This window comes from Hyperoodon ampullatus (assembly GCF_949752795.1).
Source record: "Hyperoodon ampullatus genome assembly, chromosome: 2".
In the NCBI taxonomy this organism is placed as follows: Eukaryota; Metazoa; Chordata; class Mammalia; order Artiodactyla; family Ziphiidae; genus Hyperoodon; species Hyperoodon ampullatus.
In genome coordinates this window covers 33,999,513-34,015,343 of record NC_136915.1, presented here as the reverse complement: position 1 = coordinate 34,015,343, position 15,831 = coordinate 33,999,513, and the positions used below count along the sequence as shown (strand labels likewise).

Below are 15,831 nucleotides of genomic sequence, written 5' to 3'. Positions count from 1 at the left end.
GAAGAGACATCAATCTGGTTATCCAATAGGACAGAGGGCGGGGCCCCGCACTCCCACTACAAACTTCGATTCCACACGGTTGCTTTGAGCATGACTTATTTGCTACGAAGAGCCAAGTTGCAGAGCGGCTCCATACACCAGCCCACGCACAAGTCCTGAGCAGACCAGAGAGCTCGGCGCCTCCCTCTGTCCAGCGGGGGATGAAGTCCTGCAAGCCCAGCAACCCGGCGGCGGGAGCGCGTGCCGCGCCCCCGTGTGCGGGCGGTGCCGAGTGCGCGGGCACGTGCGCCGGGGAGGGGCGGCTGGAGAGCGCGGCGCTCAGGCGCCTAGCGGCCAACGCGCGCGAGCGCCGCCGCATGCAGGGGCTCAGCATGGCTTTCGACCGTCTGCGCAGGGTGGTACCCCAATGGGGCCAGGATAAAAAAAACTGTCCAAGTACGAGACCCTGCAGATGGCGCTGAGCTACATCATGGCTCTGACCCGCATCCTGGCCGAGGCAGAGCGATTCGGCTCCGAGCGGGACTGGGTCAATCTCCAGCTGTTGTCTCTGCCAACAGCTGGTGTCAGGGTCTCTCCCTGTGCTCAGGCCAGGTTGGCAGGGAGGACGTGCCCCCAGGCCAAGGCCCTCCGTGCCTCTTATTTTGTGTGAAAGCAGGAGGGCAAAGCAGGATATCTGAATTCTGGGCGGTGGGACCTGGCCGGGGCGCGGGGCGTGGGGCGTGGTGTCCACCTCCACTCCATTTTTTCACAACAAACAAACCAATCAAATAAGACCTTTCGTTCCTTCAAAAAATAAAATAAAATAATTAAACGCCTACAGCACTGAAAGCCACAAACTCTACCCTCATGGGGCTTACAGTCTATTGGGGAAGAGATACGATAATATAATACATATATAAAATATAAATTATCTAGGTTATTTCACGTTGACTGGTGCTCTGGAGAAAAATAAAGCAGGGGAGAGGGACAGGGAGAAACAGGGTGGTAGGGAAGGTGCTTAGGAGATGGCTGTGTCTTAGAAAACTCTTCACATCAGTAGATAGGAGCTCCTGTAATTTTAATTGCTGAAGTACTTCGTTTCAGGATGTGCCACACTTGTTTATCAAACTCCCCACGTTTATGATGGTTTCCCATCTTCCCTTATTCTGAATCACTTGACAGTTGTTGTATAGCACTCTTTAGATTCTAACAAGGATAACATTTCTGAAGTCAGCATGTGTTTTATATTTCCTTGCTAGGTTCCTGGATTCCAGCAGCTGGTTTTGGTGTCCTGCTTCCCTCTTCATCCCTAGCTGGCTCACCCTTTGCACCCTCAGCTCAGATGCACATGGCCTCCAGAGGCAGCAGACGCAAGCCCCAGAGCATTCCACTCAGCTTGGAGGGAATCCAACAGAACCAGCGGATGTGGCTGGTGAAGCTTCCTAAATACCTGTCACAGCAGTGGTCTGAAGCTTCTGGAAGCGGTGAAGTAGGGAAGTTGCAGATTGCCAAAAATCAAGGAAAGTCTGAAATCTCATTTATTTTGAATAAGGAACTTACAGGCATTCGGGGTACAGATGGACAACCTGCCCCGGTCACTGTTCCCAGGGAGCATCAGCTTGTCTTGCAGGGGGTCAGAGGGCAGGTCCTCACAGTGCTGACTGAGCATGCACCAGATCAGCTCTCCCTGGAAGGAACGGTGGTACATCGGGGAGAATGCAGACCTACTCTGAGTGAAAACTACATGAGGCTGAAGAGAAAGCAAATAGAGGAGGCTTCCAAACCTGCCAGAACCGTACAGAAACTGGAGAGGGTAGTCACGACCAATTATAAACCTGTTGCCAATCATCAGTACAATATTGAATATGAGAAGAAAAAGAAAGAAAATGGAAAGAGAGTGAAGTCTGATAAAGACCAAGTTTTAAGCTTGCTATTTGCTGCCTTTGAGAAACACCAGTATTATAACATAAAGGACTTGGTTGACATCACTATGCAACCTGTGGTGTACCTGAAGGAAATCTTGAATGAAATCGGTGTTCGTAATTTAAAAGGGCCCCACAAAAACACATGGGAGCTAAAAGCAGAGTACCAGTATTATCCGGCAGCAGCCAAGAGTGAGTGAGACAGCGCTTTGTCAAGAAGCGTCAATATGAGCGTGACAATCTTCTGACGCTAAAAGTGGTGTGAGGCTGTGCTATTATTGCTAAGAGATAGGGCGGTTAAATATCTTTTTAAGTATTCACATTTAGGTTGTAAAACAGGCAAATAAAAAAAGATGTAAACGGAGAAAATGTTGTCTGAGGACTGCCCGTCTTTGCTGCATCCCCAAAGAGCTCAGCTCCTCTCAGTCTAAAGAGAAGTGTCATCAGAAACTGGACAGGGGTGGGACTGGGGGTGGGCCTGGGGTGGAGGGCAGGGTTGGCTGGGGTAGGCGTGGAGGCAAGCACATTCTACATTCTAAAATTACCAAAGAACACAGTTGTTTTTGAAATGTTTAAAACGTATGGTCCTTTCATATGCAGAAACATCAATGAAAAAATATTTAGAGTAAGAGAGTGAGATAATTAAAACTGGCAGGTGGCAGGTAGAGGAGGATGGACTCCGACTGATGGAGTGGAAACAGGCTGCATTAGAGATCCTTTCCTTACTTCAAGGGAGTTGTGAGTTGTATCTTAAATTTGGATCCCTGATCATTGCCTGAGACATCTTTTCAAGAGATTCCACTCTGGCAGCAAGCACTGAAATGAAAATTGACAAGGATAATGGCAACAATGACAATAATAATGGCTAACATTTATGCACTTGGTGTAAGCTAGGTGCTGTGCTTAGGACTTGATGTCATTTATTAGATAATTTTTTTCTTTCAGCAGCTCCATGAGGGAGGTGTGGAGTCTCTCTTCTGCTCTCCCACCTCATCCTTCAAAGGCTGCTGAGGGATGTGGGATTGAGGAAGGGTTTTTGTTTTTTTTTTAATTTTTATTTGTTTTGGCTGCGCCGGGTCTTAGTTAGACGTGGAAGTCTGGAGGCCAGAGGAGGTCTGTTTCACTGCGTTGTTCAGGGTGTTCTGCTGCACGGGGACCAGTCTCATTCCTGGAATGTGCCGCGACAAGGGGTACAAATGTTTCCTCTGGGCCAGGAGCTAGAGAGGGAGTTGGCGTGCTGTCATCCAGGGTCCAACAGGGCTGTCTGGAGGAGTGGAGAGACCTTGGTCGATGTAGGCTGAGAAGTGGCATCTGATGCCAGGGCTGCGGAAGGAATCATAAGCAGACACCTAGAGCAGAGGTGCCTTCTCTGCGTCAGGCTTACTGAAGGAGAGACGTGTCAGTGATGGGAAACCTCCGAATAACCAGCTCAGCACCTGCGAGAGCACTGGCCTTCTTCATCTACCAGAGCCAACCAGAGCTGGCTTACACCAGAGGGCTTGAAATCAGATCTCAAGAGTACCAGTTCACATACTACTTTCCTTTCTCCTCCATCCTTACACGTTGGCGGGTCCCAAACAGTGGTTAATGAATAGGGGAGGAGACAGCAGGAAGCGAGGAGGCAGCAGAGTGATGAAGCTGTTCCCACGTGGGGAAGGTGAGAGGGCCCAACACTGAGCCATGTCTGGGCGTTCTTATCACTGTATCAAGACTGTTTGGGACCTAAAGTGACTGTAGGGCTATTTATTTCCTAGAGAAGAAAAGGGCGGGTTTGTCAGAGTCTCTGCCAGGGAAGGAGGTTACTCCATAAATGAATATTAAAGAGATGGTAAGAGGCAAAAAGAAAATTAGTTTGATTAAGTCTTGAATGTTGCTTATTCAACTGGTAGGGTGAGTAACTCTAGTCAGGGGAGTAACGTGCAGGCAGCCAATGTTGTGTGACTTTAGTCCAACAACAATCAGCTGCTGAGTACAGGCCCAGAGTCAGAGTTGGGGTTATCAAGGGTTGGAGGTTTTCTAGGTTAGTATGATGGGTGGAGAGAGGGGAGAGAGTTTAAGCTGTTTACAAAGATTTATAATGATGGAAAGGTGGAAAGTGGAGATAGGAGAGGAGAGACAGATAGTGGAAAGTAAACGGCATCAAGTCCTGGGAGACCCCAGTGGGGTTGAAGAATTACTGGAGTGTAGGTACCAGAGAACCTGAACTGGAAAGACAGGAGGTGGTGGTCAGTGATGTTAAGTAACTTCTGTGAAGTCATAAAGCCACCAAGAGGGGAAAGGGTGGCCTTCCATCAGTTAGACTAGTAGTCCCCAACTCATGCTCATTGTTTCTGTTCTATTACGAATGCTTGGAATAAATTTGACCTTTCCATCTTCATAACATTCCCTTCTGGAAACCATGGTGTCAGCTTGAATGAATACTATATTTTCTACTACCAATTTTCTCATTTTCTATAGTTTTTCTAGGAAATAGTTCTTAGGTCCTCCCATACTCTCCCTTCCCATTTATGCTGAGCTAGGTCTCCATCTGTCACATACTTTCTAAATAATGTCTCTGCCTGAAACAACAAGTTTTGTTTATTCCACACCTGGTATAAAACCTTAAGTGATTCCTTATTCACTGCTTCAAGTCATAGATGTCTACCTAATTTTCTAGGCCATCCACACTTTCTCCTGCTATTACTGAGAGCCTTCCATGAAATCTGAGTTCCAGTTACTCATAAAAGATGAATAAAGGGAATCATGCTCTATGTGATCTCATCAATGTCCTCAAAAGTAACAATTCTTATTGAAGTTCCAGGATGCTCTGAGTGACGCATGTAGTGCTGGCCAACCTGGGCTAGCTCCCAGAGAGGACACGCGTTTCCAGTCCAACATGGAGGGGGAATGAGTAGACCAGCCTATCCCATCAGATCGCGTGGCACAGGACTTGCACTCAATGCATTCTTCTTAAATGAGTGAATGGCTTTCAATGCATGAACATTTACTAAACCAACCATCCAATTAGACTGCTAAGGACAATTTATGGTTGAATTTAAGTCAATTTGAATAGGTAAGTGAAGCTCTGGAAATTTTAAAAGCAAGTGAGGAAAGTGGCTTCAAGGACTTTATGGCTATAGAAGGTTAAGAGTATTTGGAATGAAATGAATATCAAGATCATACAAATACATTTTGAGGATTGCAATTCATTTAACTAGAACAATATGACTAAATTAAGCAAAGCATGGCTCTGTATCCCAAATGTAGAGAGGCGCTAACAATTATATTCAGAACTGGTAGAAAAGCAATTATACTCCAGTAAAGATGTTAAAAAAAAAAAAGAAAGAAAGAACTGGTAGAGAGGGAGATTGAGAGACAGGGAGAGAGTGCCAGCTACCTGGTACTACCAAAGCTACCTGCTTTGTACTAAATTCCTCTACTTATACCATTAAAAAAAGAACTTATTTTATATATAAAATAGATAAACAACAAGGACCTACTGTGTAGCGCAGGGTAATAACCTAAAAGGGAAAAGAATCTGAAAATGAATATATATATTATATAATCATACAAGTGTTATATATATAATCAGTTTGCTGTACATCTGAAACTAACAAAACATTGTAAATTAACTATACTTCAATTTAAGAAAAGAACTTATTCAATGCTTATTTATTTTTGTCTCCACTGAGAGTCTTTTAAATAAGTCATAGTCGTACTTTTTTTTATTGAGGTATAATTGACACATATCATTATATTAATTTTAGGTATACAACATAATGATTCAATATTTGTATATATTGTAATATGATTATCACGATAAGTCTAGTTAACACCTGTCACCATACATAGTTACAAAAATAGTTTTTTCTTGTGATGAGAACTTTTAAGATTTACTGTCTTAATAACTTTCAAATGTGCAATATAGTATTATTAATTATAGTTACCATGCTGTACATTATATCTCCATGACTTATTTATGACTGGAAGTTGTGCCTTTTGATTCCCTTCACCCATTTCACCCCCTACCCCTCTGGCAATTACCAATCTGTTCTCTACGGTATGAACCTGTTGTTGTTGTTTGTTTTTTTTTAAATATTCCACACATAAGTGAGACCATAACGTATCTTTCTCTGTCTGACTTATTTCAATTAGCAAAATGCCCTCAAGGTCCATCCATATTGTCACAAACAACAAGATTTCCTTCTCTTATGGCTGAATAATATTCCCTTGTGTGTGTGTGTGCTTGCGTGTGCATGCATGCATCACATTTTCTTTATCCATTTATCTATGGATGGACATTTAGGTTGTTTCCATATCTTGGCTATTGTAAATAATGCTGCAATAAACATGGGGGTGCAGGTATCTTTTTGAGTTAGTGTTTTCCTTTTCCTCAGATAAATACCTAAAAGTGGAATTGCTGGATCATATGATCGTTCTATTTTTAATTTTTTTTTTTAAATTTTTGAGGAAACTCCATACTGTTTTCCACTGTGGCTGTACCAGTTAAGCCATGGTCATCCTTGATGTGTGAGTGAAAGAACTTGCAATCAGAATTCTGGATAGTAAAGGGACTACACACAAGAAGCCCATCAAGGATTACCAAGAACTACACTCTTTAGAGATTATTTAGCAGCAGGATAGCCCTGGCCTAAGAGATGTTACTCCTTTCCAATTCTGAAGCTCAGCATGAAGGCAAAGGGCAGATGAGAAATAGGTCAAAAGTAAAGATGACAATCGTAGTCACTTGAGGGTAACATTTCCAAGATTTGGGGAATAGGGACAATGGGAGAGGAGAAAAGTAACTCCCTAAGTGAAACCTGATAGCCATTCCAAGACTTAGGCATTAATTTAACAAAGCTTAACACAAACCAAAACTTTAACGAAAATAACTATTTCCTATTTAAGAGGAATTTTTAAGTTGGGAGAAAGGCTTGATAAAGAAGTTGATTTAGCTGCTTATGGGTGAATTTGCCAAGGATGATTTGGTGTTCCAGATAGCCCAGGTTAGCTGGAGGAATCAGAGGAGGTAAGGGGAATGGTTTGTCTTTATCCTCCATAACGTACCCATGTGGACTGATCACATTAGTTGCTTAATAGTAGATTATTAAAATAAAGGCTTAAGCTGCAAGGCTATATTGTACAGCACATGGAATATAGCCAATATTTTATAATAACTTTAAATAGAGTATAATCTATAAAAATATCGAATCACTATTTTGTACACCTGAAACTAACATAATATTGTAAATCAACTACACTTCAATTAAAAATAATAATAAAGCTAAGTAAGTCTCCTAAAGGGACTTCCCTGGTGGTCCAGTGGTAAAGAATCCACCTTCCAATGCAGGGAACACGGGTTCCATCTCTGGTTGGGGAACTAAGATCCCACATGCCATGGGGCAACTAAGCTCACGCACCACAACTACTGAGCTCACGCGCCTCAACTAGAGAGCCCGTGTTCCGCAAACTACAGAGCCCACGCTCTCTGGAGCCTGCATGCCACAACTAGAAAGAAGCTCGCACACAACAAAGAGCACCCTCGCTGCAACGAAAGATCCCACATGCCACAAGGAAGATCCCGTGTGTCACAACGAAGACCTGACATAGCCAAAAAACAAAACAAAACAAAACAAAAAACCCCCCAAAACTCTCCTAAAAATAAATTTAAAAAAATAAAATAAAGGCTTATTTGTTAGGGTGCAGTGAACCCTCCAAAACAGTGATCCCCCTCTATCTCTGCCCCCAAATTTCTCACCTTTAGTCCCAGATGAGTGTGCTGGCAAAGCACTTGGTGAGGAGGCTTCTCCTGACCATGGCTTGTCTCCTGAAGGGACCTCATCCTTAGCTGTTTGTTGATTTCAGGGGAGCCAAGGTGTTAAATGTCTTAAAATTTCATCAAAATAGGATGGACAGGGACTTCCCTGGTGGTGCAGTGGTTAAGAATCCGCCTGCCAATGCAGGGGACACGGGTTTGAGCCTTGGTCTGGGAAGATCCCATATGCCACACAGCAACTAAGCCCATGCGTCACAACTACTGAGCCTGTGCTCTAGAGCCCAAGAGCCACAACTACTGAGTCTTCATGCCACAATTACTGAAGCCCGTGCACCTAGAGCCCATGCTCCACAACAAGAGAAGCCACCGCAATGAGAAACCCGTGCACTGCAACGAAGAGTAGCCCCAGCTCGCCACAACTAGAAAAAGCCTCTGCATAGCAATGAAGACACAACGCAGCCAAAAATAAATAAATTAAATATATAAATTAAAAATAAAAACAGAATGGACAGCACAGTAGCCCTGCCCTGACAACTGCTCAATCTTTTTTTTTTATCTCTTTGCCCCTCTTCAGCCTGTTTTCAGAAGTAGATACCTGCTCCTTATTTAATGCTATGGAATGTCTCTGAAAAAGTATCAGAGCCCCATCTTAAGGTTTCTGTAGAGAACCTGGGAGTGGGTGCTTGGAGCTTATTGGTTCACTCACTCGTATGTACCATGTCAAAAAAGGGGGCTTATTTATTATAGGACTAACAGCTTCTTACTTATAGAGCAAAGTGTTCCAGTACCAGAAACATTTTTCAGTGAGGAATTGCTGATAAGTGCAAAATTAGTTTTATACTCTTTAAACAGTACTTGAGGAACATATTCATTGGCCTTAAGGGTGATCAGAGATTGCTTTGACAAGTCGAATTGAGAAGCCCTCTTCCTGTGTGGTTCCTTTACTTCCCTTGATCATGACCCCAGTAAACTCTGTCAGCATCAGTACTTTAACAGGATGTTCCAGACCCCATCTTAGTTGCCACGACCAAGATTCTGAATCAGCCATCCTCTAGGAAGCCCAGACTCCATTTAGAAAAGGAGTATAAAGCAGCAGTTCCAAAACCTGGAACTTAGATGCTCAGTCAAGCCTTCTCACAGAAATGCTGAATCTCAGCCTCCTGGGGTGGAACCCAAGATAACCATATTTTTAACAAGCTGCAGTTGATTCTGATGCCCAGGCACATTTGGGAACCACTGATATAGATTCAGATTAGGCTATAAATTGCATATTTATGCCACTCCATATGACTAATTACAGTAAATAGGCTGATGCCAGAGACAGCACAAATTATTCAGTGACAGACTGACTTTATGCTGATGTGTCTAATTTAATCATCATTGTGCTAAGGATAATTTAACCGTTATCCTACTTGACTATAGGAATTTCTCAATCTGTTTATTTTTTTATATATAATAGATTCATACCAGATTCCCCTTATCAAGTTGTATGTTCCCACAGCAAACCATGTTTAACGCTGTTTGAAGCTTTAGAAATAACATCATTTAAAAGCCGAGTTGTGGCTGCTTGTCCCCATAAGTTTTCATTTATGGTCATCATCCATCTCATCATGGGTGATGTCAGAGAACCCTTTGTTAATATTTCCTTGGGCAGCCAATGTGCATTTTCAAGTCTCCTGAATTTTACCTCCTACATTGATCAATTTATTGGTAGAAATTTCTGTATTCAGTAGGTTCAGCACACTAGTAAAATGCCACCTAAGATTTTGTTTCTTTTTTTTTTTTTTTTTTTTTTTTGCGGTATGCGGGCCTCTCACTGCTGTGGCCTCTCCCGTTGCGGAGCACAGGCTCCGGACGCACATGCTTAGCGGCCATGGCTCACGGGCCTAGCCGCTCCGCGGCATGTGGGATCTTCCCGGACCGGGGCACGAACCCGTGTCCCCTGCATTGGCAGGCGGACTCTAAAACATTGCGCCACCAGGGAAGCCCAGATTTTGTTTCTTTTTTTAACTTTATGCAAACATCCCACAGAGCAGTAATTCTCCAACTTTGGTATACGTAATAATCACCTATAAGGGAAGGAGGAGCCTTTACAAATGCAAATCCTTGGTCCCCACACCTGTAGACTGATTAAGAAGACGTGGTTGAGGCCCAGGAATCTGCATTTTAACAAGTGCCCCCCCCGCAAGATAATTATGTACACTGAAGTTTTTGTGCACTAAGTACTAAGGTATTATTTACACTGTAGTACTCACCTTGAGTAATTCTGATATAGGTGATCTGCAAACCACACTGTGAGAAACAAGGATACTCACATAAGAAATGGGAAAGTGGAAAGTTTCACCTATCTCAAGACAAGATTTTAGACAATGCATAGGACATCATCACTCAGGCAAAGCAGCATTGTGGACCTACTTCCATGATCACTTACATTCTTGGCAGAATCTTGTACCGCTGGAAAAGTCATGGTATGAACCCAACTCTTTGTGAGGTTTTTTCAGTCTCATTATGGGTCCAGGATGTTCCATAGATATAATTCTTTTCAACTTTTTTTATTGCTTCTTCATAAACAGAACCTTAAGGTGATTGCTTCTATATCTTGTAACATTAAAACACTTGACAGATAATATTTTCACTTAAGTTTCACTTAGGCTATTGGTATGGTTTATTTCTTATGTGTAACGTCATTATGAGTTTTAAAGTTCTAGGTGAACTTTTTTCCCCCCACGATTGTCATATTTGTAATAGGTGTCTCTGCTGCACGTCTGAAACTTACAGTTTTGACCGTCCTTATTATCACATCGATTATAGAGGATTTCTCTTCCACGTAGATTCTACTAAAGGTGAATATTTCCTTTCTGACTGAAGTCCATGTCACACTTGTTCATATCAATTTTTCTCTTGTGTGGATTCTCAGATGAATGTGAAGTGTTGAAGCCTGAGAGGAGCCTTAACCACACTCATCACATTTATAGGGTCTCTCTCCCCGTGGGCTCTCTTATGAATGCCAAGTTTCACACTCAGAAAAATTCTTACAACACGTACCACACTGATATATTCCTCTCCCGAATGGGAATGGGGTGTATAATGGAGAAGAGTGGAGCACCTGGTGAAGCCCTTACTGTGCTCTTCATGTGGATCTGGTTTCTCTCCCATGTGGACTCTGATGACCTCTAAGATCAGCAGCTCTGTAATAACTCTCACCACCTTTACCTCCTTTATAGGGTTTCTCTCCTGCATAGATGCTTTCATGATTGCAAATGTTTTTGTACCGGCTGATACCCTCAACCCACTCAGCACATTTGCAAGGCCCTTCTACTGTGTGAACTCCAAGATTCTTAGAAGTTCTTATTTTAGCTCATCTAAAAAGGGTGTGTGCTGGACCTCCCTGGTGGCACAGTGGTTGAGAACCCGCCTGCCAATGCAGGGGACACGGGTTTGAGCCCGGGTCCGGGAAGATCCCACATGCTGCGGAGCAACTAAGCCCATGCGCTACAACTATTGAGCCCACGCACCACAACTACTGAGGCCTGTGCGCCTAGAGCCTGTGCTCCATGAGAGGCCACCACAATGAGAAGCCCGCGCACCACAACGTAGAGCAGCCCCCGCTTACTGCAACTAGAGAGAAGCCCATGTGCAGCAATGAAGACCCAATGCAGCCATAAATAAATATGAATCTCATGCAAATAAATAAATAAATAAATAAATAAATTTTAAAAAAGGGTGTGTGGTAGGAAACTTCTGATATGGCTCCCATGATATTCATGCCTCCAGGTAATCACAGCCTTGGATAATTCCTTCCTCTTGAGTTCAGGCTGGACTTAACAACTTGCTTCTAACAAATAGAATAAGAAAAATGAACAATATTAATTTCCCTTTCATTTTCTTAAACTGAAACGATATGGTAATGGTGATGGGGATGCTACTTCTGTGATCAGGTTACAAATGACTGTGACTCTGTCTTGCTGGTCATCTCTTTCTGGATCTTCTTGCATGTTTGCCTTGATGGAGAGAGCTACCTGGCAAGGGAATAAGGGCGGTCTGCAGCCAACAGCCAGTAAGGAACTGAGGCACAAAATCCAACACCCTCAAGTAACTGAGTCCTGCTAATAACCATGCTTGGAAGTGGATCCTTCCCCTGTTGAACCTTCATTTGGGACTGCTGTCCCAGCCAATACCTTGACTGAAGCCTTGTGAGAGACTGAAACAGATGACCCAGTGAAGTTCTGCCTGGACCCCGACCCACAGAAACTGAGATAATAAATGTATGCTGTCTTAAGCCACTAAGTTTTGGGGTAATTTGTTACAGAGCAATAGATAAATAATACAGCGTGTAGTGATATCTCATTGTGGGTTTTATTTATTTATTATTTATTTATTTACTTTTGGCTGTGTCAGTTCTTAGTTGCAGCACACGGGATCTTTCGTTGCAGTGCGTGGGCTTCTCTCTAGTTGTGCCACTTGGGCTCCAGAGCTTGCAGGCTCAGTAGTTGCGGCACATGGGCTTAGTTGCCCCCCGGCATGTGGGATCTTAGTTCCCCAACCAGGGATTGAACCCGCGTCCCCTGCACTGGAAGGCGGATTATTAACCACTGGACCACCAGGGAAGTCCCTCTCAGTGTGGTTTTAATTTGCATTTCCTTAATGACTAATAATGTTGAGCATCTCTTCAGATGCTTATTTACCATCTGTGTACCTTCTCTGGTCGACTATCCATTCATATATATTTTTTAATCAGGTTGTTTGCTTTCTTATTGTTGAATTTTGAGAGATTTTTAAAAGATATATTCTGGCATACTCCTTTGTCATATAAGTGTTTTCTCCTAGTCTGTGGTTTGTCTTTTTATTCCCTTAACAGTGTCCTTCACAGAGCAAAAGTTTTAAATTCCGATGAAATCAATTTTTTTCTTTCATGGATTGTGCTCTTGCTGTCTTATCTAAGAACTCTGCTTAACTAAAAGTCATGAACATTTTCTCTTATGTTCTCTTCTAAGAGTTTTATAATCTTATGTTTTACATTTAGATCTCTGATCCTTTTTTTTTGAAAAACAGCTTTATTAAGGTATAATTCACATACCATAAAATTCACCCATTTAATGTGTAAATTAAATGTTTTTTAGTATATTCAGAGTTGTGCAACTATCACCACACCTAATTTTAGGACATTTTTATCCACACACCCCCCAAAAAACCCCCACACCCATTAGCAATAAATCCCCTTTTCCACTTTCTACCTTTAACCCCGAGCAACCATTAATCTACATTCTGTCTCTTCAATCTTGCTTATTTTAAGCATTTTATATAACTTGAATCATACAATATGTAATATTTTGTGACTTCTTTCACTTAGCCTATTTTCAAGGTCCATCCATGTTGTAACATGCATCAGTACTTCATTTCTTATTATAGCTGAATAATAGTCCACTGTATGAATATACTATATTTTATTTACCCATTCACCAGTTGATGGACACTTAACTGTTTCAGCTTTTTAGTTATTATGAACACTGCTGCTATGAACATTTGTGCACACATTTTTGTGTGGACAAATGTTTTCATTTCTCTTGGGTGTACCCAGGAGTAGAACTGCTGGGTCTTTTGGTAACTCTATGTTTAACTTTTTGGGGAACTGCCGAATTGTTTTCCAAAGTGGTTGCACCATTTTACAATTCCACCAGTAATATATGACAGTTCCAACCATCACTGCCTGTTACTGTCTTTTTGATTAGTGACATGCTAGTGAATGTGAAGTGGTATCTCACTGTGGTCTAGCTATGATCCATTTTGAGTTAATTTTTAACAGTGTAAATTGTAAATCAAGGTTCATATTTCTGCATAGAGACGTCCAGTTCTAGCACCATTCATTGAAGACTTTCCTTTCTCTACTGAGTTGCTATTGCACCTTGGTCGAAAATCAGTTCATCATATTTGTGAGTCTATTTCTGGGATTTCTATTCTGTCTCATTATTCTATGTTATCCTTTTGCCCAGATTACACTGCCTTGACTGCTGTAGATTTATAGTATGTCTTAAAATCAGGTATGAGTCCTTCAGACTTTGTTCTTCTTTTTCAAAATTGTCTTGGCTAGTCTAGTTCCTTTACCTTTTTATATAAATTTTTGTTTGGGATTGCATTAAATCTATAGGTCAATTTGGGCAGAACTGCTATCTTAACTATATTGAGTCTTCTAACCCATATGCATGATATGTCTCTTCACTTTAGTTCTTTTTTCACCTCTTTCCTTAGCACATAAAACCTCACATAATTTGCTATATTTATACTTAAGCATTTCTTTCTCCTTTGGAACTAATACAAATGGTACTGTTTTTTAAATTTGTGTTTCCAGTTGTTCATTGCTAATATATAGAAATACACTGGATTTTTCTATATTGATCTTGTATCCTGCAACCTTGCTAAACTTTTTAGTTCTAAGAGCTTTTTAATAGATTCTTTGGGATATTTTACATAGACAATCATATCATCTGTGAATAGTTTTATTTCTTCCTTTTCAACTAGAATGCCTTTAGTTTTCTCCAGACTTATTGCATTTGCTAAGACTTCCACAGCAATATTCAATAGGAGTAATGACAGTAGACATTCTTGCATTAATATCCAGTCTTAGGAGGAAAGCATTCCATCTTTCACCATTAAGTATGATGTTAGCTGTAGTTTTATTGCAGATGACCTTTACCAGACTGAAGAAGTTCCCTTCTATTCCTAGTCTGCTGAATTTTAATTATGAATGGATGTTAATTTTTTTAACTGCTTTTTCTGGACCTATTTATATGATCATGTAGTTTTTCTTAAATCTGTTAATGTGGAGAATTACATTGATTTTCAAGTGTTAAATCAGTCTTGTATTCCTGGAATGAACACCATTTGGTTATCTTTTTTATATATTGCTGAATTTCACCTGCTAATATTTTGTTGAGGAATTTTTGCTTCTATATACGGAGGGCAGGGATATTGTTTTGTAGTTTTCTTAGATCTTTGTCTCGTTTCGATATGAGGTTACTGCTGGCTTTATTAAAATGAGCTAGGAAGTATTACCTCTTTATCTTCTGGAAGAGACTGTGAAAAATTGTTGTTTCTTCCTTAAACGTTTAGTAGAATTCACCAGTGAAATCATCTGGACCTAGAGTTTTCTTTTTTGGAAGCCATGAATTAGATTTCTTTAATAGGTATAGGACTATCCACTTTATTTCTCCTTGAATGAGTTTTGGTAATTTGTGTCTTTCAAGAAATTGGTCCATTTCATTTAAGTTGCTGCATATATGTGCACAGAGTTCTTCATGGTATTTCCTTATTATACTTTTAATATTTGTAGGGAGATTAGTGATGTCCCCTCCTTCATTCTTTATGTCAGGACTTTGTGTCTTCCCTCTTTTTATCTTGGTCAGTCTGACTAGATATTTATCAACTTTACTGATTTTTTTTTTTTTTTAAGAATCAGCTTTTGGTTTCATTGATTTTCTCCATTTTTCTGTTTTTTATTTTATTAATTTCTGCTCTTATGTTTATTATCCCCTTCTGCTTGCTTTGAGTTTATTTTGCTCTTCTTTTTCTAGGTTATTTAGTGAATTACCCGCTTTGGAGACTCCAGAACCATAGTAACAAATCCTGATTAAAATACGCCAAAAAAAAAAAAAAAAAAAGGAAATCAGACAAATCTATAGATACAAAAATTACATATAAAACATTTTATTAAGATAATTAATCATAAAATAATTAATAGAGAAACCAATATTATGATATCAATAAATGCCCAAACAACATTGGATCTCATTCAGCATGATTTTAAAAATAGGTAGAATGTTCAAATCAAAACTACATTAAGGGGCTTCCCTGGCTGCGCAGTGGTTAAGAATCCACCTGTCAATGCAAGGAACACAGGTTCAAGCCCTGGTCTGGGAAGATCCCACATGCCGCGGAACAACTAAGCACATGTGCCACAACTACTGAGCCCGCGTGCCACAACTACTGAAGCCTGCGCACCTAGAGCCCGGCTCTGCAACAAGAGAAGCCACCACAATAAGAAGCCCATGCACTGCAATGAAGAGTAGCCTCCACTCGTCACGACTAGAGAAAGCCCACATGTAACAATGAAGACCCAATGCAGCCAAAAATAAATAAATTAATTAATTTAAAAAAAACCTACATTAAGAATACAAAAAG

The 15,831-nt window shown here is 41.1% G+C and overlaps 1 protein-coding gene and 1 pseudogene across 2 annotated transcripts; both read left to right on the top strand.

The window, feature by feature from the left end:
* Window positions 1–200: 200 nt before the first annotated feature.
* Window positions 201–649, top strand: LOC307064157 (transcription factor ATOH7-like; annotated as a pseudogene). The gene has a single exon. The product of its transcript is annotated as a transcription factor ATOH7-like (transcript).
* A 678-nt stretch (window positions 650–1,327) lies between these two features.
* Window positions 1,328–2,101, top strand: LOC307048162 (general transcription factor IIF subunit 2-like; the record flags this gene model as incomplete). The annotated part of the gene is made up of 1 exon (XM_079697102.1): window positions 1,328–2,101. One exon carries the CDS (start codon window positions 1,328–1,330, stop codon window positions 2,099–2,101), a length of 774 nt encoding a protein of 257 aa, XP_079553228.1.
* Between the last annotated feature and the right edge of the window lie 13,730 nt (window positions 2,102–15,831).